Source organism: Budorcas taxicolor, chromosome 11 (genome assembly GCF_023091745.1).
Source record: "Budorcas taxicolor isolate Tak-1 chromosome 11, Takin1.1, whole genome shotgun sequence".
Classification (NCBI taxonomy): Eukaryota; Metazoa; Chordata; class Mammalia; order Artiodactyla; family Bovidae; genus Budorcas; species Budorcas taxicolor.
Genome location: NC_068920.1, coordinates 133,185,199 through 133,206,927, shown reverse-complemented (window position 1 = coordinate 133,206,927; position 21,729 = coordinate 133,185,199). Strand labels below are relative to the sequence as shown.

General features: G+C 38.6%; 1 protein-coding gene across 1 annotated transcript in view; it reads right to left on the bottom strand.

Moving 5' to 3' along the window:
* Nucleotides 1-21,729, bottom strand: part of DTNB (dystrobrevin beta) — a 238,797-nt gene that overhangs the window by 198,626 nt on the left and 18,442 nt on the right. The window contains exons 2-4 of the mRNA XM_052649361.1: nucleotides 11,949-12,016; nucleotides 6,720-6,800; nucleotides 1,161-1,374 (exon numbers count right to left, since the gene is read on the bottom strand). Coding sequence (XP_052505321.1) covers nucleotides 1,161-1,374; nucleotides 6,720-6,800; nucleotides 11,949-12,015 — 362 coding nt within the window. The 5' untranslated portion in view covers nucleotide 12,016. The remainder of the gene's footprint in view (nucleotides 1-1,160; nucleotides 1,375-6,719; nucleotides 6,801-11,948; nucleotides 12,017-21,729) is intronic.

Genomic DNA, 21,729 nt, shown 5'->3' with positions numbered 1-21,729 from the left:
CTGAGCGACTGAACTGACTGACTGACTGATGGTTTTTATTTCTGACTTTAAAAATACTGTTTCTTACATTGTGTTACATGGCCCTGAACTGACACACTCAGCAAGTCAGTGTCATGATAAGGTTCTGTTTTACTCACCACAGAACAACAGTTTTTACTAAGGTTTTTGAATCAGAAGAAGCATTCCTTGGACAGTATAAAACTAAGCTACTGAATTCATTCATCTAAACTGCTTTAAGAAAATGGCACTAGAATTCTGGGACTCATATTGTAAGAATTCAAATTTCTTTTTAAAAAACTGTTATTAAATGGATGGAATATCTAATGTGATAACATCTTTAAAAATGTTGTGAATTTAGTGACTGCCTCTGTGTGACCTGGCCTTGACATCTGAATGGCTTTACCATTAATTCACAGAACCTTCAATATTATAAAGTGTAACTAACAGCATTCTACAAATACCTGAACTTGCTTTTCTACAGAGAGAAAAATGAAGGAGAGAGAATGAACCCATCCAAACCAGACAGCTGACAGTATAGCAGGAATCAGCAACTAAATCCTTAGTTAACAGAAAATAACCTCAGTGTTTCCATCATTAATGATTTCTTTTTTATTCTTTAGCATACAAACTTCATTTTCCATAAATACCAATATAACAACTCATTTCTGTTTTACTTCGGAGTATCTTTAGTTTTCTTCTATTGTTTGAAGGTTTAGAACACAATGTTCTACACTGAAAAAAATTAAAATAGAATTCTAAACATAAATAAAGAGAATGTAAGATCCTATAGGCCAAGGGCAATTATTATTTCATCATAAAGAAAAGTTAGCTTAAATGTCAGATAGAAAACCTCAAAATCAAATGTACAACTTGGCTATATTTCACTGGATACAGAGCATCAATGTTAAGGTATCTATGCTTTTACCAAACAACGTGTCTCAAGTGTTCTGACTCTCCCTAATGTTACAAAGATTACTATGTGACATGCCGCAGGACAGTAAGTCATTCTGGCATTGAATCAGTCTTTAGAAGGGACTTATACTAATTCATTTCCCTACTAACTGTGACTCTGAGTTGACAAGCCCTGGCAAGGCAGTGTGAAAGAAGGATGATTAGGAGAGAAATATTCTTAAGATGGAGTAAGCAGGGAAGGTACTAGCCTGTCATATGCAGCAATCATGAAGTTGAGAAGGAGGCTGATAGACTGCTCCACGCTGATTTGGTGAGTGGAAGGAAGGCGCTTGTTCAGCTGGTAGTAGATGGATGAGATGACGGTCTCGAGGCGGGACACACTGATCTCAGTGCTATGGTCCAGTGTATTAAGGCCATTGTCTCGGAAGGCTTCGATCATGTTCCAGATATCAACAAGATGGACTAGGACACAAAGAAGAGAAGTTGTCAACAACTCAACAGCTTTAATTTATCAGAAAGCTATAAGAACTGTACATTTATTTACATTTAATAGAATAGTGAAGGGTAGGCCTTCCCTGGTGGCTCAGTGCCAATGCCGGAGACATGGGTTGGATCCTTGGTCCTGGAGGATCCCACATGCTGTGGAGCAACTAAACCAGTGCACCACAGCTACTGAGTGTGTACTCTAGAGCCCAGGAGTCCCAATGACTGAACCCGCATGCTACAGTTACTGAAGCCCAGGGCCCATGCTCCGCAACAAGAGAAGCCACGGCAAGGCGAGGCCCTCGCACTGCAACTAGGGAGCAGCCCCTCCTCTCTGCAGCTAGAGAAAGCCCATGCAGCAATGAGGACCCAACACTGCCACAAATAAATGATTGTTTAAAAAGAACAGTGAAGAGTGGCAGAATACGTCACCCCAAAATATGTCACTTTGGCCTATGGATTAGTTTGAGCTAAAGACATTTGAAAAACAGCAGATGCCAAAAAGGACTCTCTGACTTCCCCCTTTCTCCCCCAAAGCAGGAATAAGAAGTCCCATGTGAACAACGCCCTCCCTATTTCAGAAGGAAAGAAACATCCTCATCACCAGAGACAGTGAATTGAGCGTGAGAGAAATCTGTACCGACTTCATTAAAACAACTCTTGTCTTCAGTCTCTCGATATTTTATTTTTCCACAACTGCTACTCTTTGTTCAACTCAGTATATAAGCACTTAGTCCTACTCACTTCTTTTTTGCCTCCCCTTTGCTGCTTCAAAAATACACAATGCAAAAGGTAACAGAACCTCAAAAAGACAAAGTCACAAGCTTTGTGGAAGATAGTAACATACTCCTCTTAGCAGGTGACAGAATAAACATATAAAAAGATAAGTACAGTCATAGACAAAGTTTACACCCAATAAAGTAGGGTGTAATTGACACCATATGAAGTCCTGCCCCAATGATCAGAAAACATGCTTTACTTTCAAGAATAAAATGAATATGCATAAAAACTGACCTTAAAAAAATGTTGACCTTACCCTGAGTCATAAAGCTAATCTCAATAAATGTTAAAGGATTAAAGTCATATAAACATTGTCCTCTGGTTAAAACGAAATTAAGTCAGATATCATTATCAAAGGAAAACTTTTAAAAGAAACCTTATCTTTAGAAATGAAGAAACATACTACTAGGAACTTCCTTAATCTGATTAAGGATATCTATAAAAAACTGCAGCTAACATATTAGTTCAGTTCAGTTCAGTTCAGTAGCTCAGTCGTGTCCGACTCTTTGCGACCCCATTAATCGCAGCACGCCAGGCCTCCCTGTTCATCACCATCTCCCAGAGTTCATTCAGACTCACGTCCATCGAGTCCGTGATGCCATCCAGCTATCTCATCCTCGGTTGTCCCCTTCTCCTCTTGCCCCCAATCCCTCCCAGCATCAGAGTCTTTTCCAATGAGTCAACTCTTCGCATGAGGTGGCCAAAGTACTGGAGTTTCAGCTTTAGCATCATTCCTTCCAAAGAAATCCCAGGGTTGATCTCCTTCAGGATGGACTGGTTGGATCTCCTTTCAGTCCAAGGGACTCTCAAGAGTCTTCTCCAACACCACAGTTCAAAAGTATCAATTCTTCAGCGCTCAGCCTTCTTCACTGTCCAACTCTCACATCCATACATGACCACAGGAAAAACCATAGCCTTGACTAGACAGACCTTAGTCAGCAAAGTAATGTCTCTGCTTTTGAATATACTATCTAGGTTGGTCATAACTTTTCTTCCAAGGAGTAAGCGTCTTTTAATTTCATGGCTGCAGTCACCATCTGCAGTGATTTTGGAGCCCCCCAAAAATAAAGTCTGATACCGTTTCCACTGTTTCCCCATCTATTTCACATGAAGTGATGGGACCGGATGCCATGATCTTAGTTTTCTGAATGTTGAGCTTTAGGCCAACTTTTTCGCTCTCCTCTTTCACTTTCATCAAGAGGCTTTTGAGCTCCTCTTCACTTTCTGCCATAAGGGTGGTGTCATCTGCATATCTGAGGTTATTGATATTTCTCCCAGCAATCTTGATTCCAGCTTGTGTTTCTTCCAGTCCAGCGTTTCTCATGATGTACTCTGCATAGAAGTTAAATAAGCAGGGTGACAATATACAGCCTTGATGCATTCCTTTTCCGATTTGGAACCAGTCTGTTGTTCCATGTCCAGTTCTAACTGTTGCTTCCTGACCTGCATACAGATTTCTCAAGAGGCAGGTCAGGAGGTCTGGTATTCCCATCTCTTTCAGAATTTTCCACAGTTTATTGTGATCCACACAGTCAGAGGCTTTGGCATAGTCAATAAAGCAGAAATAGATGTTTTTCTGGAACTCTCTTGCTTTTTCCATGATCCAGTGGATGTTGGCAATTTGATCTCTGGTTCCTCTGCCTTTTCTAAAACCAGCTTGAACGTCAAGGAGTTCACGGTTCACGTATTGCTGAAGCCTGGCTTGGAGAATTTTGAGCATTACTTTACTAGCATGTGAGATGAGTGCAATTGTGCGGTAGTTTGAGCATTCTTTGGCATTGCCTTTCTTTGGAATTGGAAAGAAAACTGACTTTTCCAGTCCTGTGGCCACTGCTGAGTTTTCCAAATTTGCTGGCATATTGAGTGCAGCACTTTCACAGCATCATCTTTCAGGATTTGAAACAGCTCAACTAGAATTCCATCACCTCCACTAGCTTTGTTCGTAGTGATGCTTCCTAAGGCCCATTTGACTTCACATTCCAAGATGTCTGGTTCTAGGTTAGTGATCACATCATCATGACTATCTGGGTCGTGAAGATCTTTTTTGTACAGTTCTTCTGTGTATTCTTGCCACCTCTTCTTAATATCTTCTGCTTCTGTTAGGTCCAGACAATTTCTGTCCTTTATCGAGCCCATCTTTGCATGAAATGTTCCCTTGGTACCTCTAATTTTCTGGAAGAGATCTCTAGTCTTTCCCAATCTGTTGTTTTCCTCTATTTCTTTGCATTGATCGCTGAAGAAGGCTTTCTTATCTCTTCTTGGTATTCTTTGGAAGTCTGCATTCAGATGCTTATATCTTTCCTTTTCTCCTTTGCTTTTTGCCTCTCTTCTTTTCACAGCTATTTGTAAGGCCTCCCCAGACAGCCATTTTGCTTTTTACTTAACAGTAAAATGTTGAAAGCCATTTCTCTAATACTGAGAATAAGATAAAAACGCCCACTATCATCCTTCCTATTGTATTTCAGATCCTAAACCATACAAATATGCAGTAATTATTAGTACAAACATTGGAAATAAAGAAATGTAACTCATTCAAATGACAAAATTATATACATCAAAAATCATAAAGACTCTATACATTTATCACTAAAATTAATATGTGAGTCTAGAATGACTGCTAGATACAAATCAAGATATGATAGTCACTGCATTTCCACATACCAGTTACAGGTAATGAAATTTTAAAAACGTATAATAGTATTACACATCATCAAGAATTTAGGAATAAGTCCAATAAAGGATGTATAGCATCTCTACCAACATACCTATAAATATAACTAGCAGAAAATGAAAATCTAAATAAATGGAGGGATCTACCATGTTTATAGAATAAAATCTCAACACTGGAAATACAGCAATTCTCCCCAACTTGATCTACAGATTCAATGCAACCCCAAGAAAATCCCAAGTGCTATATATTAAAAGGATGAATTTTACTATATGTAAATTAATTTTTAATTTTATAATTAAAATTATGTTAATTAACAGATTCTAAAATTTGTGTGAAAATAAATGTAAAAAGGAATATGTCTCTATAGAACAAAGTAGGGAGACTTGTTCTACCCGATATTCAGAACATGTTATAAAGCTGTAACAGTAATGACTGGTACAAGGATAGACAAATAGACCAATAGAACACAGGAGTCCAAAAGCAGATCCTCTCATATATGGACACAGCTATCAACATTCTGGTACATTTCTCCTAATGAATATGAGAAAAAGATTTTTTTAGTAATGGAGAAACTGGATGGTCTCTTCAATAAACAATGGAGGGTCAATTGAACATACATATGGAAAAAATTTGATTCCTACCTATACTCTCTGAGTATACTCTGAGTATACTCTGAGTATACTCTGAGTATACTCTGAGATTCCAAAAGAATCTCAGGTGGATTGAAGAATCATATTTGGCAACATAAAACTTCTAAAACCACGCATCTTTAGTTTACATTACTAATGCCATTAGGCTGGCTCAGCCCACACAGACTACTGTTTTCCAAGAATTATAGGAAGAATTATAAAAGTGGTAGTTGCCCTAGGACAGTGGTTTTCAAACTTCTGACAACCCACAAAAATGTATTTTAATCAAAACACACATACAAACACACTTCTAGATCTATAAAAAACATGTTCCAAAAAATACCTTACTATATAAGCTATATTCTAGCTTTTTGTCCTTCTTCTTTCTCTCCATTACATGCTTTAAATTCTGGCTACAGTCCACCAAAACGGTTTCAGGAACCATTAACAGGTCACAACCCATAATTTGAAAAACAATGCTTTGGGAAATCAGAGAAGAAACATGACTTCAATCTAGGATGGCATGGTAAACTCTTCAAAGAGAATTTTAAGCTAGAATTTCTGAGTAGGACTTAAAGCAGTGTAGAAGTATTTAGATACAAAGTGACATAATAAATGGCAAACAAAACCTAGGCTAAAACGGATTTTCCCACTCTAAGGCTAATGATCTTTAGATTACACAAAACAGTTTTTCCTTAATACATACACAAACACATATATGAGAAAAGTACAATTCTAAGTTAGTTCTCTGTACACAAATTAAGAAGGAATTTATATGCCTGTGTATATACATATACACATACATCTATTTATTTCATAAGTAGCAACTGTGGAAGCAACTGCTTATAGAAAAGGCTGATTTATGTTATAATAAGTTTAATCAAGAAAGTTAATTTTTACTACACCTTTATCAAAATATTAGCTTTTCTTTCCCTCTAGAAACTGATAAATTATATTAATTTTATATAAAACTTTTAACTAAAAACAGTGACAAGGAGAAATCAATTCTCCCATTTAAAGAATTAATTAATCTCAAAGCTAGTTACCTTACTGAGTTTCTTAAATATTTTGAGGGACACCCAGAATAAGTCAAGAAGTTCTTTCCATTATGAAGCTTACATTCTGATAAACACTTATGACAAAAAAATTTAATTAATAGTACAATATGACTAGAAGACAGTAAAATCCTTTATACTATCAAGAGCTCAATCCAGCTATCATAGAAATGAGTAGAAATGACTTACGGTTGCATCGTTTTTGTACAAATCGTAATTTGCAAGCTGTTCTGTAAGTTGATAGGCGTATGACATCAAAATTCTGAGCACCTGAAAAAGGGCAAATAAGAAAACTTCAATTAGATTTACCATTTAATTTCCACACACTGGGGAAGTGACTCTATTCTATTGTGTTGGCACAGGCTATACATAAAATGTCAACTAGGCCTTCTCTGGCTAAAACACAAGGTGGAGAAGAAGGGTTAAGAAACGTTTCTGTGTGCCCACTCCACGCCAAGCACGATGCCAGCAGTTTTGCCTACGTCAGTCTGTTTGCTAGTCTAGGAAAACTCTGAGGGGAGGACCACTCATGATCTGAGTGAATGAATTACATATTCTGCAAAGTGAAAATCAGTGGTAGAGTAGGAAAGACCTCAGCCTAGAGCCAGGAAAGCTCAATTCCAGCCCCAGTCTGACCACCAACCACGGACCACGACCGTGGCCATGTTACACCCCTTCTTCCTGGCCTCACTGGCCTCATCTGAAAAATCAGGGAACTGGACCAGCTGATCTCTAAGGTCCCCTTCCATGTCTGAGGCGGCCTGTGATTTTCAAGAAAGGGCCATGCCAGTATTTCCAGACCACTGTTTCATGTGCTTCTAGTACCCTGCTCCTCCCCAGCAAGAGCTAAAGATTCTTTCCCTCTACCTGCACGTGAGGACATTGTGACTGCCTCTACAAAGAAAGTGTGGCAGAGGAACACTGCCTGATTTCTGAAGATGGGTGATAAACCTGGCACAGCTTGCCCCTGCTCTCACTCTCTGAGGATGCTTGGAACCCGGACATCATTGTTGTAAAGAAGCCCAAAGTAGCTGGATGTGGAGAGACCACACAGAGATGCTGGTAGGCAGAGGAACTGAGTCCATCAGCTTAAAGTCAGCAGCAACTGCCAAACACATAAGTGAGCAAGTCAAATGACCCAGCCTTGAGTCTGAGCCTTCCAACAGAGGCCTCAGACTTCATGTAGCAAAGTCAAGACATCAGCACTGGATGATGTTCTGTTTCCAGACCCAAAAAAGATGTAAAATAAATGACTGTTCGGGGATATGTGATATATAGCCATAGTAACTAGAACAAAGCCTAAATTACATGAGGCTATGAATCAAACTTTGTTTTCATTTCAAAATTTGCTGTAAAAGTCTCCTTGAACGTTAAGCCCACTTCAGGGAACTCTGACCTCCAATGTCAGTTTTTTGTTTTTTGGTTTTTTTTTTCATCCATACAGCCTTTGTAAGATCTGGCAGCAACTTCTGACTCAATAGAGGGAAAGGGAACTGTCATAAATTATCTTCTACCAATATTTACAGTCATCTCTCATTTCTGCTCATTCCACAGTATAGGAGAAAAAAGGAAGGATTTTTCCAGGTTTTTGGTGAACATACTTATTGACCAAAAATTGAAGCAATGATTTCTTTTAATCTCATTTCAATCAACCTTCACCTTGATGTCGTGATTAAAATTATTTCCTTCATCACCTGGCTCTCACAAAATTTCTATCCTTCTATACATACACTGTTCAGTCTTGTTTTTTAATATAACAGGTGTTTTTGAAATAGAATTCACCCATTTAAAGTATTCAATTTAGTTGTACAACCATCACCACAGTCAGTTTTTAGAAATTTTTCATTATTTCAAAAAGAAACCTCTTCCCCTTATGAGTCACTCTGCTTATTTCTTAATTGGGTTGTCTTTCATCATTGAGTTGTAAGAGTCTTTTATATGTTATAGATATGAGTCCCTTATGAAATATATGATTTGCAAATTTTTCCTCCCATTCTGTGAGTAGTCATTTCACCTCTTAGTCATATCCACTGGAGTACAAAGTGTTTAACTTTGATTAATCCACTCTATCTATTCATTCTTTAGTCCCTTGTGCTTTTTGGTGTCATACTTGAGAAGGTGTTGCCTAATCTAAGTTCATGAAGATTTATATTAATACCTGAGCAACTAAACAGCTAAATATTTACTGAATGAATAAACTATTGAAAATTAGGAAGTTCTGGAATGCCTGGTATAAAAGACTCTGATCTGTTCTTTTCCGAAAAATATAAAGTCAAGTCAAAAGGTTATACAACTGTAGACACTAGCAAGGAAAGGCTGATGGAGGGAGATAATAAAAGTAGTACAGCGGTCAGCTCCTCTTCCTGTGTAAACATGTTGATGCTTTCAGCCCTCTTCAAGTAGGGCCAAGCATTCCAAAGGTGTTCCAGGAAGCCATAGGATGTGGTGGAGGTGCTCAGTAGACCAATGAGAGGCATGAGGAAATAAATTTACTTTGCTGAGAAAGGAATCTAACTGGGGAGATAAGGAGCATGGAAGGAGAAAGAAGAGGAGAGATTATAAATCTAATAAATGCATAGTAACATTTCAGAGCTGTCCAAAAACTTTTACAAGTACTCCTGATTAAGAAAAAAATATTTTAAAAAAATAGTCTGAATAAGTAACAAATATGACCATGAATGACTTCCTCATTTTTTTCTTGGCAGTCCAATTAGAAACCCTAGGGACCGAAGATGAAGCCAGAGGTCCCAGAAGAGAGGAAGGTACAAATAAAATCAAGATCACTCAAGGGTGACTCTCACAGTTGGTGAATTAGGGGGGAAAGTTTTAAAATCCCACAAAGGGAAATGGTAGAGACACATGGCTGATTCCACCAAGACTTAATTTTTTTTTAAATAATGGCAAGCAAGGAAAGTGATAACCAAATAGGCTTGGTTCTTATTTGGTTTCTATTTTTGTCAGTTTCCCTTTAAAATGAAAACAGTATGAGTGAGGTCAGGGACTGTGTTTTGTTCTCCCCTATATGGCTCAGATGGTAAAGAATCTGTCTGCAATGCAGGAGATGTAGGTTTGATCCCTGGGTGGGGAAGATTCCCTGAAGAAAGGAATGGCAACCCACTCCAGTAATGTTGCCTGGAGAATTCCATGGACAGAGAAGCCTGGTGGGCTACAGTCCCTGGGGTAACAAAGAGTCAGACACGACTGGGACACGACTAACACATAACCCTAGCACCTATAATGGTGCCTGGAACATAACAGAGCCTCAGTAAATAAAATTCAATGAAAAGGTGACCCTTTTGCTGAAGAATATAGGAATATATAAGAATAAATAACAATATGTAAGAATGTTTTAACAGAAGATTTTAAAGGGTATATAGTAAAGTTACATACCAAAGTACAAACTCCTACTTTTACTTCTTACAACAGCTCTAAGTGTTGTTCTAACACTTAGTCCTCTCTACACTGGAATCTTTATTTACAGTAAGGTAATTTTTTTTTTTAAGGGAAAAAGGAGATGTGTGTTTGTTTGTTTTTTTTTAATTTTTATTTTTACTTTATTTTACTTTACAATACTGTATTGGTTTTGCCATACATTGACATGAATCCACCATGGGTGTATATGAGTTCCCAATCCTGAACCGCCCTCCCACCTCCCACCCCATATCATCTCTCTGGATCATCCCCGTCCACCAGCCCCAAGCATCCTGTATCCTGCATCGGACATAGACTGGCGATTCGTTTCTTACATGATAGTATACATGTTTCAGTGCCATTCTCCCAAATCATCCCACCCTCTCCCTCTCCCTCGGAGTCCAAAAGTCCGTTCTATACATCTGTGTCTCTTTTGCTGTCTTGCATACAGGGTTATCATTACCATCTTTCTAAATTCCATATATATGCATTAGTATACTGTATTGGTGTTTTTCTTTCTGGCTTACTTCACTCTGTATAATCGGCTTCAGTTTCATCCATCTCATTAGAACTGATTCAAATGAATTCTTTTTAACGGCTGAGTAATACTCCATTGTGTATATGTACCACAGCTTTCTTATCCATTCATCTGCTGATGGACATCTAGGTTGTTTCCATGTCCTGGCTATTATAAACAGTGCTGCAATGAACATTGGGGTACATGTGTCTCTTTCACTTCTGGTTTCCTCGGTGTGTATGCCCAGCAGTGGGATTGCTGGGTCATAAGGCAGTTCTATTTGCAATTTTTTAAGGAATCTCCACACTGTTCTCCATAGTGGCTGTACTAGTTTGCATTCCCACCAACAGCGTAGGAGGGTTCCCTTTTCTCTACACCCTCTCCAGCATTTATTGCTTGTAGACTTTTGGATCGCAGACATTCTGACTGGTGTGAAATGATACCTCATTGTGGTCTTGATTTGCATTTCTCTGATAATGAGTGATGTTGAGCATCTTTTCATGTGTTTGTTAGCCATCCGTATGTCTTCTTTGGAGAAATGTCTATTTAGTTCTTTGGCCCATTTTTTGATTGGGTCGCTTATTTTTCTGGAATTGAGCTGCATAAGTTGCTTGTATATTTTTGAGATTAGTTGTTTGTCAGTTGCTTCATTTGCTATTATTTTCTCCCATTCAGAAGGCTGTCTTTCACCTTACTCATAGTTTCCTTTGTTGTGCAGAAGCTTTTAATTTTAATTAGATCCCATTTGTTATTTTTGCTTTTATTTCCAGTATTCTGGGATGTGGATCTCAGAGGATCCTGCTGTGATTTATGTTGGAGAGTGTTTTGCCTATGTTCTCCTCTAGGAGTTTTATAGTTTCTGGTCTTACGTTTAGATCGTTAATCCATTTTGAGTTTATTTTTGTGTGTGGTGTTAGAAAGTAATCTAGTTTCATTCTTTTACAAGTGGTTGACCAGTTTTCCCAGCACCACAGTCATCAAGACAGTATGGTACTGGCACAAAGACAGAAATATAGATCAATGGAACAAAATAGAAAGCCCAGAGATAAATCCACACACCTATGGACACCTTATCTTTGACAAAGGAGGCAAGAATATACAATGGAGTAAAGACAATCTCTCTAACAAGTGGTGCTAGGAAAACGGGTCAACTACAGTAAGGTAATTTATATAACATATTATTTATCATCACCTGCAAGCTCATGGTAACAATGGAGTTATTTTAAGATGTCTAAACTGACTGGCATGCTTGAAACTCACAGATATTCTAGGTAACATATTTGTCATTATGTATGACCTTGCTTAAGTAAGCAACTCAAGTTAATTCAATTAAAGTAATGCTCTGGCTTGGTGTCCTCCAACTGCATGATTCTTTAATTCCCATTCCTAAAATTTGTAACATAAAACTTCGGATTAAAGCTCTGATTTGATTGGGGGGAAAAAAAGACATTCCCACACATTAATACAAACAAGGATTCCAGAAGACTCACGCATTTCTATGAACAGCTGCCTCTTCTCTGCCATGGTCTTCCGCTTGTTCCCACTTTCCTCAATCATCCTAAAGACAAAGAAGGATACAATAAACAACTGTGTAAACAAATGTGTAATTTGACAATTCCACCAAGTGCTTATCAGTCTGTTTTGGAGAGGTATAGGAAACCAAGCCGTATACGCACACATTAAAAGGATACCAATAAAAGTAAAGTGGAAGCCCAAGGAAGAAAAAGACAAACTGTTGTCCCCTTATTTGACAGCTTCAAAAATATTATAAAGTCAATACTTAAATGAGCTCATACACTTGCTTCCTGTGCAGACAATATGGGGCCACGTCGTATTTTTAACTTTATTTTCTCCACAGAGTCCTGGATTAGTCGAAACAATTTCCCCATATTCCTACTGTTTTACATAGATAAACATGTTATTAAAAACAATTTAGATAATAATTATAATGAAAGGCTATAATAATAAAAACATTAAGATAATTAGCTCATACATAAAAGATATAAATAAAATCTTTTATTTTTATATTAAAAAGTACTGAAAGAGTATTTCATGCACAAATTCAAAGAACTCCTAAACATAAGTTTTTAATCACATGACTTACACTATGCCAATCACTTTGTTTAAAAATAAAACTCTTTCCATGCATTATCTCATTTAATTCTCCCAACAGTTCTGAGTGTTGGCATTATTATTATCCCATTTTATAGCTTAGAAAACAGATGTCTAGAAAAGAACACTAACTTGCTCAAAGACACAGAATGCACAAGCAACAGAGCAAAACTGCAACCCTTTCATTAAACTTCTTTCACAACTGTTGTTTCTAAATACATTTCAAATCTCTGCGCTTAAAAGAGAACACAATAGCCCACTGCATGGACCTTACTGATGTAAAATTTGTGACAATTTCAGCTAAACTCTGCCTTACTCTACGAAGTAAAAATATCTACAAACAGCATATGCTAAATAACTCCCTAAGCAGATTAAACTACTGTAGATCATGGAGTTATTTACGTAACATTCTCAAATGTATAGAATCATAAATTAAATGATGACTACACAAATTACACATCCATTAAAGCAAAGTGCCTACTGAAAGTTTAGTTACAGCCTAAAGAAAATTTAAAATGTAAATATATTCCTTAACATTCTGCAGTTAATATTTTGATCATTAAAACTATCCCATTCCTAAATCACTGTAATGTTACCAAATAGTAAGTGATGGTTACCTAACAATTTGCCCCGAAGAGGAAACAGTTTTAAACAGAAGGAAAGTAAGCCGAAGAAAAAGCAACCAGAAACAGCAAAAAAAGCAATCTAATGAAATCTAGGTAGCCTGTAATTATAAAGAAAAAGGGTATTCAAAAACCTCCTCCCTCCTATCCAAAAACTTGGTCTCTCACTGTGTATTACAAAGTTTAAACACTAAACACAAATTAAAATAGAGAATCATAATATCCTTTATAAAATATATAATTTATTAAATTTCTTCTACTTTTTTCTTTAAAACAATTTTTCTCAAAGTAGAATCTAAGAATTCTGGGAGATCCCTAAATTCTTCAGGACAATTCTCTAAATTTTATCTTTATTTCCAGATTAATCTTGAAAAAATTAATAAAAACATATTGTACTGCCAATACCACTTCAGAGCCCACATATACATATATGAATACAGCAGCACTGGAAGCAAGAGGTCATGTAAAGCAGGGATAATTAAACTAGAGAAACTATACTACCCTGGACCAGATCTGACCTGTCACCTGTTTTTGCAAATAAAGTTTTCTTGGAACACAACCACCCCTATTCATTTATCTATTGTCTATGGATGTTCTCATACTACAAAGGCTGAGTTGAGTGTTTTCAACAAAAAGCATTTGGCACGCAAAGTCTAAAATCTTTACTATCTGGTCCTTTAAGAAAAAGTATGCCAACCCAACCTAAAGCAACAGTACTACAAATGACTGGCTCAGTGCGGTTAGCATGTTCCCATGTCAAAATGACAACAACCATCCCACATTCCACAAGGGTTTGAGTTTCACTTCCATTATCGGAAGTTTATCCTTGGCAACTGCCTTATTAATTACTCTAAGATTCATTCTTCATTGCTATATACATTTAAAATTTTGGTCAGTCAGTCAGTTCAGTCGCTCAGTCGTGTCTGATTCTTTGCGACCCCATGAATCGCAGCACGCCAGGCCTCCCTGTCCACCACCAACTCCCAGAGTTCACCCAAACTCTTGTCCATGGAGTCGGTGATGCCATCCAGCCATCTCATCCTCGGTCGTCCCCTTCTCCTCCTGCCCTCAATCCCTCCCAGCATCAGAATCTTTTCCAATGAGTCAACTCTTCGCATGAGGTGGCCAAAGTACTAGAGTTTCAGCTTTAGCATCAGTCCTTCCAAAGAATGCCAAATTGCCCTCCAAAATGCTGTGTCAGTACACTTTCACTAATAATCTTCCCCCAGGAAGTTTTAGATATTACCAAGGTAGTCAGCACAAACTGACCTTGTGCATTTGTGCACAGTCATGTCTGACTCTTTGCAATCCAATGGACTGTAGCCTGCCAGGCTCCTCTGTCCATGGAATTTCCCAGGCCACAATACTGGAGCAGGTTGTCATTTCCTTCTCCAGAGGATCTTCCTGACCCAGCAATCAAACCCATATCTCCAGCATTGGCAGGTGATTTTTTTTTACCACTGAGCCACCTGGGAAGCCCTTACTCTCCAATCAAATTATACACCTGCATGGAATGTGTGCTGGAGTTATTTGAGGTTGGTAAAAGTAAATATCACCAGGTGGACTGGGAAAGAATACAACAGAATCCAAAATACCACCAAACAGCTGGTGAGTTTATCCTTTTTTCCCTCTTGAGCCCCTGGCTTGAACTCAACAAGCACAAACCCCTGAACCTAACACACAGAGGAATCTGGGAAAAATCCTCTAGCTACAGCTTAAAGAGAAGAAAGAAGTCTAAAGCCCATCCAGAGAGAATGGGAGAGACTTCCTAGCACTTTTTTCCTCTCTCTTCTTTTTCTTCATTTTCTCCCACTCCAGCTAAGCAGTGGCAGTAGCCAAGCAGTGGCAGTATCAATAAAAGCAGCTACCCTGGGATACTACAGGAGTCAAAAATTTGAAGAAAAATGTATCATCTAATCAGATGGTCTAATCCAAACCCCAGCATAATTTTTTGTAAATATAGACAGTTCTAAATTTTATATGGAGAGCCTAAAGGTACAGACCAGATAAGACATTTTGGAAAGGAAGAATAACGTTAGAGGCATGTACTATTCAATTTTAAGAATTACTAAAAAACTACAGTAATCAAGACAGCATGATATTGACAAAGGGACAAGTACACAGATCAACGGAATAGAACAGAGTCTGGATACAGAGGCACACAAATATGGCCACTTGATTTTTTTTTTTAAGATGCAAAAGAAATTCAACGAAGAAAGGACAGTCTGGGTGTCAGAAAAACTGGTTATGCTTATGTCAAAAAGATGAACCCTGACCTATACCTCACCCCATAAATAAAAATTAATTCAAAATGGAAGACAGACATAAATGTAAAAGTGTAAAAGAAGAAACCATGAGAGAAAATCTTCATGGTCTGATGTATCACTCTAAAAGCACAAAGAACAAAAGAAAATAATAATAAACTGGAAATCACCAAAATTAAATACTTCTGTTCTATGAAAGAAACCAATAAGAAAACAAAAGGTACACCCTGGGAGAAAAATATCTGCAAATCACAGGTCTGACACAAGGCCTATATCCAGAAGAATGCATTTTTAGAAAAACTCTCAAAACCAGCCAACATGGAAGAAAAGCTTGTTATTCAATAGAAGCCCCAATACTGACCTTATTTGTTAACTTAGCAGGTGCAATGGAACCTGCTGCTATTCTGCCTTCATTCCATTACCCATACTACTACTCTGATGCATAACTTATCAGCTTCCGGTTGCCAGCATTTGCATTTCTTTATTTGAGGCTTTTTCTGGCCACTGAAGGCTTTGACATCTGCAGTGCAGTCCGGAAGTAGCAGGGGATTAACATCCCTGGACAGCAGTCCTCCCACTGATGGAAGTTAATATATAAATAATCCAGGTTCTTTACCTATCAGAGAGAATAACTCTGAGGCCATGTGTTCCACTGACTTCCTGAGCTCCCCTTTGGAATTAACTTTGCTCACCCATGGCAACTTATATGAAATACTTTATTAACTACTTTCTCTTCTCTGTCTCACTTCTCTACTCTTTCACCAGTATTTTCTAGGATCTAAAAAATAATTTTTTAAAAAAAATTGCACTTGAGTCCTTACAGAGCATTTTCTTCTAGGGTAATCCAAAATAAGACAGATTTGATCCTGTAAAACAGACCTCTGAGATGAATTCTGTAAGTGGATCACTCACCAGACAAGGATCCCAGTGCTAGGATTAAGTGGCTTGGTGAGAACCCCTGGTGTGCTGCTGCATGGATAGTACTAAGACTCTTGATGTGGTGAAACTAGTAAGGGATACACTTAGAAGATGACTGGCTTATCCGATGGCTTTCACATTTAAGAGAGATAGGAGCACCAGGAATTTTTAAGACAACTAAATGGTTGAGCTTTTGTTAAGAAGGACTGATGTACAGAAGAAAGAAAATATCAAGACTTAAACCAGTCAAGTACCAACTCAGAGCAAGCTATGACAGCCAGATGATCTCCATGGTAGCATTTTCTAAGGAACCCTCAGCTCCCACAACTTGAGAGCAGACTGTGCTAAAAATCAGGCTCAAATTCAAATTACGAAGGTAGGTAATTCAAAGAAGATTGAATTCACAGTCCAGCCAAGATTCTCCTGAACACTCTGGGGCAGAAGTGGCTCTCCTGCTCCTGCTACAGGGGCTGTTTCCTCGGCCTAAAGCCCATGCAGAGGCCTCATCTCAGATGCATGCCTCAAAAGACGCTGACCCACCTCAAAATCTGTCCCTACCTTCCTCCCTGTTTCCAGGCTAGTAACCAGGGTCCAGCCTCATTCACATCAACAGAATTGGAAGGGGCTGGCCCTGCTTTGGATAGAAAAGTGAGGATTCATCAAAACAGCTGCTGGACCTGACGATATGCACCAACAGGAACTGGAAGAACATACCTAGAATTGACGAGTGTTCAACCTGAGCCAAGTGTAAGATAAGACAAAGTCTGCTGACATGCCAACACTTGGCCCGTGACCCAGGATTTAATGTTCTATAAAGGACACCTGGCACCAGTCCTAACATGCTGTAGACTAACTCATGTAAGTTGGCGTGGGGGTTTTGATGGCCCAAAGTAAATGAGCCGAAGATGTGGGAACTGCATGGCAGGGTATTAAGGAAAGAGTTTATAGGGTGCTCTCATTTTCCATATCTCCTAATCTTTATTGAATCCTTCTATACTGACTGATAGGATCTGCTTTTCTTTATTTCTCTTTGTTTTTGTTTTAATAGAGAAACCAAGCTTTCTCTAACCTCTAAAGTCTATTTCCTACTCTGCATGACAGGCCTGAAATACTATAAAATACTATAAATTTACCCCTTCCTAAAAACAGGAGAAGGCAATGGCAACCCAGTCCAGTACTCTTGCCTGGAAAATCCCATGGACGGAGGAGCCTGGTAGGCTGCAGTCCATGGGGTCGCAAAGAGTCGGACGTGACTGAGCGAATTCACTTTCACTTTTCACTTTCATGCATTGAAGAAGGGAATGGCCACCCACTCCAGTGTTCTTGCCTGGAGAATCCCAGGGATGGGGGAGCCTGGTGAGCTGCCGTCTATGGGGTCGCACAGAGTCAGACACGACTGAAGCGACTTAGCAGCAGCAGCAGAAACAGTCTTAATGATTGATGTAGTTGGTATACATATACTCTACCTACCTTGCTCCTTGTGCATGTGAAAGTCACTCAGTCATGTCCAACTCTTTGTGATCCCATGGACTGTAGCCCACCAGGTTCCTCTGTTCATGGGGATTCTCCAGGTAAGAATATAGGTGTGGGTCCATGCCCTCCTCCAGGGGATCTTCCCAACCCAGGGATCGAACCCAGGTCTCCCACACTGCGGGCGGATTCTTAACCAACTGAGCCACCAGGGAAGCCCCTTAAGGAGTATAAAACTCTGAGGACATGTGTTATATGAGCTCCTAGAGCTCGCTGGTGGGAATAAGCTTCAGTTATCCACAGTAGGAACTTGTTTGATAACAAAGCCTTTATTTGCTAACTTCCCTTCCCTATTCACTTCCTCGTCCCCTACAAGTATCTGCAAGGATAACATGTAAAACAAAATCTCATACTTGCACTCAAATCCTTGTCTAAGAGTCAGCTTTTTGTGGAACTCAAAGTAAAATATTAAAGATATTCCATTTCAATCAATCTTATAGTTCAGATCTCATAAAATCCAAATGTATGGGATACACAAAAATTAAGATGACTATAAATGACTTCCCTCAGCCTTGAGGTGATTCCATTCCAGGGCTCCATGGATACTGATATCTGTATCTTTGTAATTACAATTTTAAGAGTCCACGCCTGACAAAGATCTAATCCTCCTACCAAGCCTGATCATATGCCCTTGTCCTCCTGATACAACTTTAAAGATCAGCACTTTATTGCTGTTGTTCAGTCTGTAAGTCATGTCCCACTCTTTTGCAATCCCATGGACTATAGCCAGTCATGCTCCTCTGTCCATGGAATTTCCCAGGCAAGAATACTGGAGTGGGTTGCCATTTCCTTCTCCAGCAGATTTTCCTAACCCAGGGATTGAACCCATGTCTTCTGCATTAGCAGACAGATTCTTTACTGCTGAGCCACCAGGGAAGCCCAATCCAACTACCAAACCCGATTATGTGTCCTTGTCTTCCTGATACGACTTTAAAGATAAACACTTGCGTGAATATAAACACATCTCTCTTCTTCCTTCCACTCGGACTCCTGGCACTTTGCCTTTTCTGAGCCTCATAATCTAGAAGTAACCAACACCTCCTTATCATCCACTTCACATACTAACCTTGATTTCAAACACTGCCATTTCCTTCCTCATAATCATGCTCATATCCACCCTTTTTTCCCATTTCAACTGCCAAAATCTTTGTCCACATGAATGCACAAATAAAATTCGATGACGCCATGATCTCAGGACTCTGCAACCCTTTCTTCCTGTAGTTCATCCTGTGAATATGCAGAGAAATCCACTAGATACATTTGTGCACACGTGCTTGCTCTTCGGCAGATCCTAATCACTCGACTTAGGAACTTCATTCCACCCAATTAAAAAAATCAGAACACAAAGTGAAATAAGCCAGAGAAAAATAAATACTATACAATCTCACTCATATGTATAATCTATAAGGAGTCAAACTTGTCATAGAAGCAGAGTAGATTAGTAGTTCCAAGGGGCTGGAGAGTTGGGAAAATGGGGAGATACAAAGGATTCAACTTTCACTTAAAAGATGAGTTGGGGGTCAAATGCATAGGTTGGTGACTACAGTTGATAATGCTCTATTGCATGTTTGAAATTTGCTAAGCGTGTATATCTCAAACCACCACCATACACACACAAGAAAGAAGGAGCTAATTAACTTCACTGTGCTAATCACTGCACAATGTATACATTTATCAAATTATGTTGTACACTTTAAATATACAACTTTATTTGTCTATTATACCTCAATAAAGCTGGGAAAAAACCTGAACAATATATTTGAGCACCTTTCCATATCACTGAATACTCTTCAAACCATAATTTTTAATGAGAGAATGGAATTTATCACAATCATTCATCTGCGCCTTGACTGTTGACAATATTTCCAACTATCTACTATTATGAACAGTGCAATAATAAACATCTTTGAAGCAAACTTTAAAACAAAAGAAGAACCACAGTACAGCTTTAGTCTAGAAAATGAGAGAAGACTAGAGCCTAGCTGTGAGGATATAAGCAAAGTTTCTTCAATCTGAAAGTTGAAACTGTTACATTCCTAGAAAAGGTTACTTAATGACCTAAGCCCAAGGCCAAACTGAATGAATGAGTTTTTAGATATAACACCAAAAGCACTATCCGTGAAAGGAAAAATCGGATTTTATTAAAATTAATTGTTCTATAAAAGATACTGTTAACAGATATGAAAAGAGCCAGAGTGAAAGATTTTCAAAACATATACCTGATGGAGAACTTGTATTCAGATTATGAAAAGAACTCCTAAAATTCAACAGTAAGAAAACAGCCCAACTTAAAAATAATCAGAAGATGTGAACAGATATCTTATCAAAGAAGTTAAACAGATGGTAAGCATACGAAAAGAGGTTCAGCATCATCTGTCATTAGGAAATTACAAAGTAAAACAACAGTGAGATACCACTAAACACTAGTGTGTGTGTGTGTGTGTGTGTGTGTGTGTGTGAAAACGAGATACCACTAAACACTAGTGTGTGTGTGTGTGTGTGTGTGTGTGTGTATGCGTTAGTAGCTCAGTCATGTCTGACTCTTTGTGACCCCATGAACTGTAGCTCACCAGGCTCTTCTGTCCATGGAATTCTCCAGGGAATCTTCCCAACCTAGGAATCAAACCCGGGTCTCCCACATGGCAGGCCGACTCTTTACTATCTGAGCCACCAGGGAAGCCCTAAATACCTATACGGATGGCTAAAATCCAAAAAACTGGCAAGAATGTAAAGCAACAGGAACTCGCATCCACTGCTAGTAGGAACGCACAGGCAGCCTGGCTGGAAGACGATTTACAGTCGCTTACAAAGCTAATCACAGTCTTACCACGCAATTCAGCGACTGCTCTAGGTATTTAACCAATAAATACTATAAATACTGAGTGGAAAATGTATATTCACACAAAACCTGTACCCAAATGTTCTTACCAGTTTTATTCACAACTGCCAAACCCTGAAAGGAACCAAGATGCCCTTCAATGGTGAATAAACAGATAAACCAACTACTACCTTCATAAATGGGATATTTTTCAGCAATAATAAATCAACTATCACGTCAAGAAAAGACCTGAAGCTTAAATATATATTGCAAAGTAAAAAAAAGCCAGTATGAAAAGGCTACATATTATATGGTTCCAATTATAAGACCTTCTAGGAGAAAAAAAAAACTATACAAATGATAAAATGATCAGTGGTTACCAAAGATTTGGGACAAAGGGAAGAGGAATAAATAGGTAAAACACAGTGAAAATTTTAGGACAATAAAACTTCTGTATGATACTGTAATGGTGGACACTGACGCTACACATTTGTGAAAACCAAAAGAAATTTACAACACAGAGCGAAACTTAATGTATGTAAAAAAATTTTCTTAATCGTTTAGGAGGTCAGAGGATTCCTGGATGAAATGCAGAATATGACAAAACAATCTAACTGTATTACAAAGTAATGAACCAACCTCACCGAACAGGGAGAAAAGTATAGTGACCTAAGTAACTCCGGAAGTGAATGGAATCTGCAAAACTAAAAGCAAAATAAAATACACATAAGTACTGTACTCTGGTTTCCCACAGGTTGCATGCATGCCTATGTGTTCAGTCGCTTCAGTTGTGTTCAACTCTTTGTGACCCTATAGACCTAGCCTGCCAGGCTCCTCTGTCCATGGGGATTCTCCAAGCAAGAATACTGGAGTGGGCTGCCGTGCCCTCCTCCGGGGGACCTTCCCAACCCAGGGATCGAATCTACATTTCTTATGTCTCTTGCATTGGCAGGCAGGTTCTTTACCACCAGCACCACCTGGGAAGCCCATTCCCAGGGTTATGAGC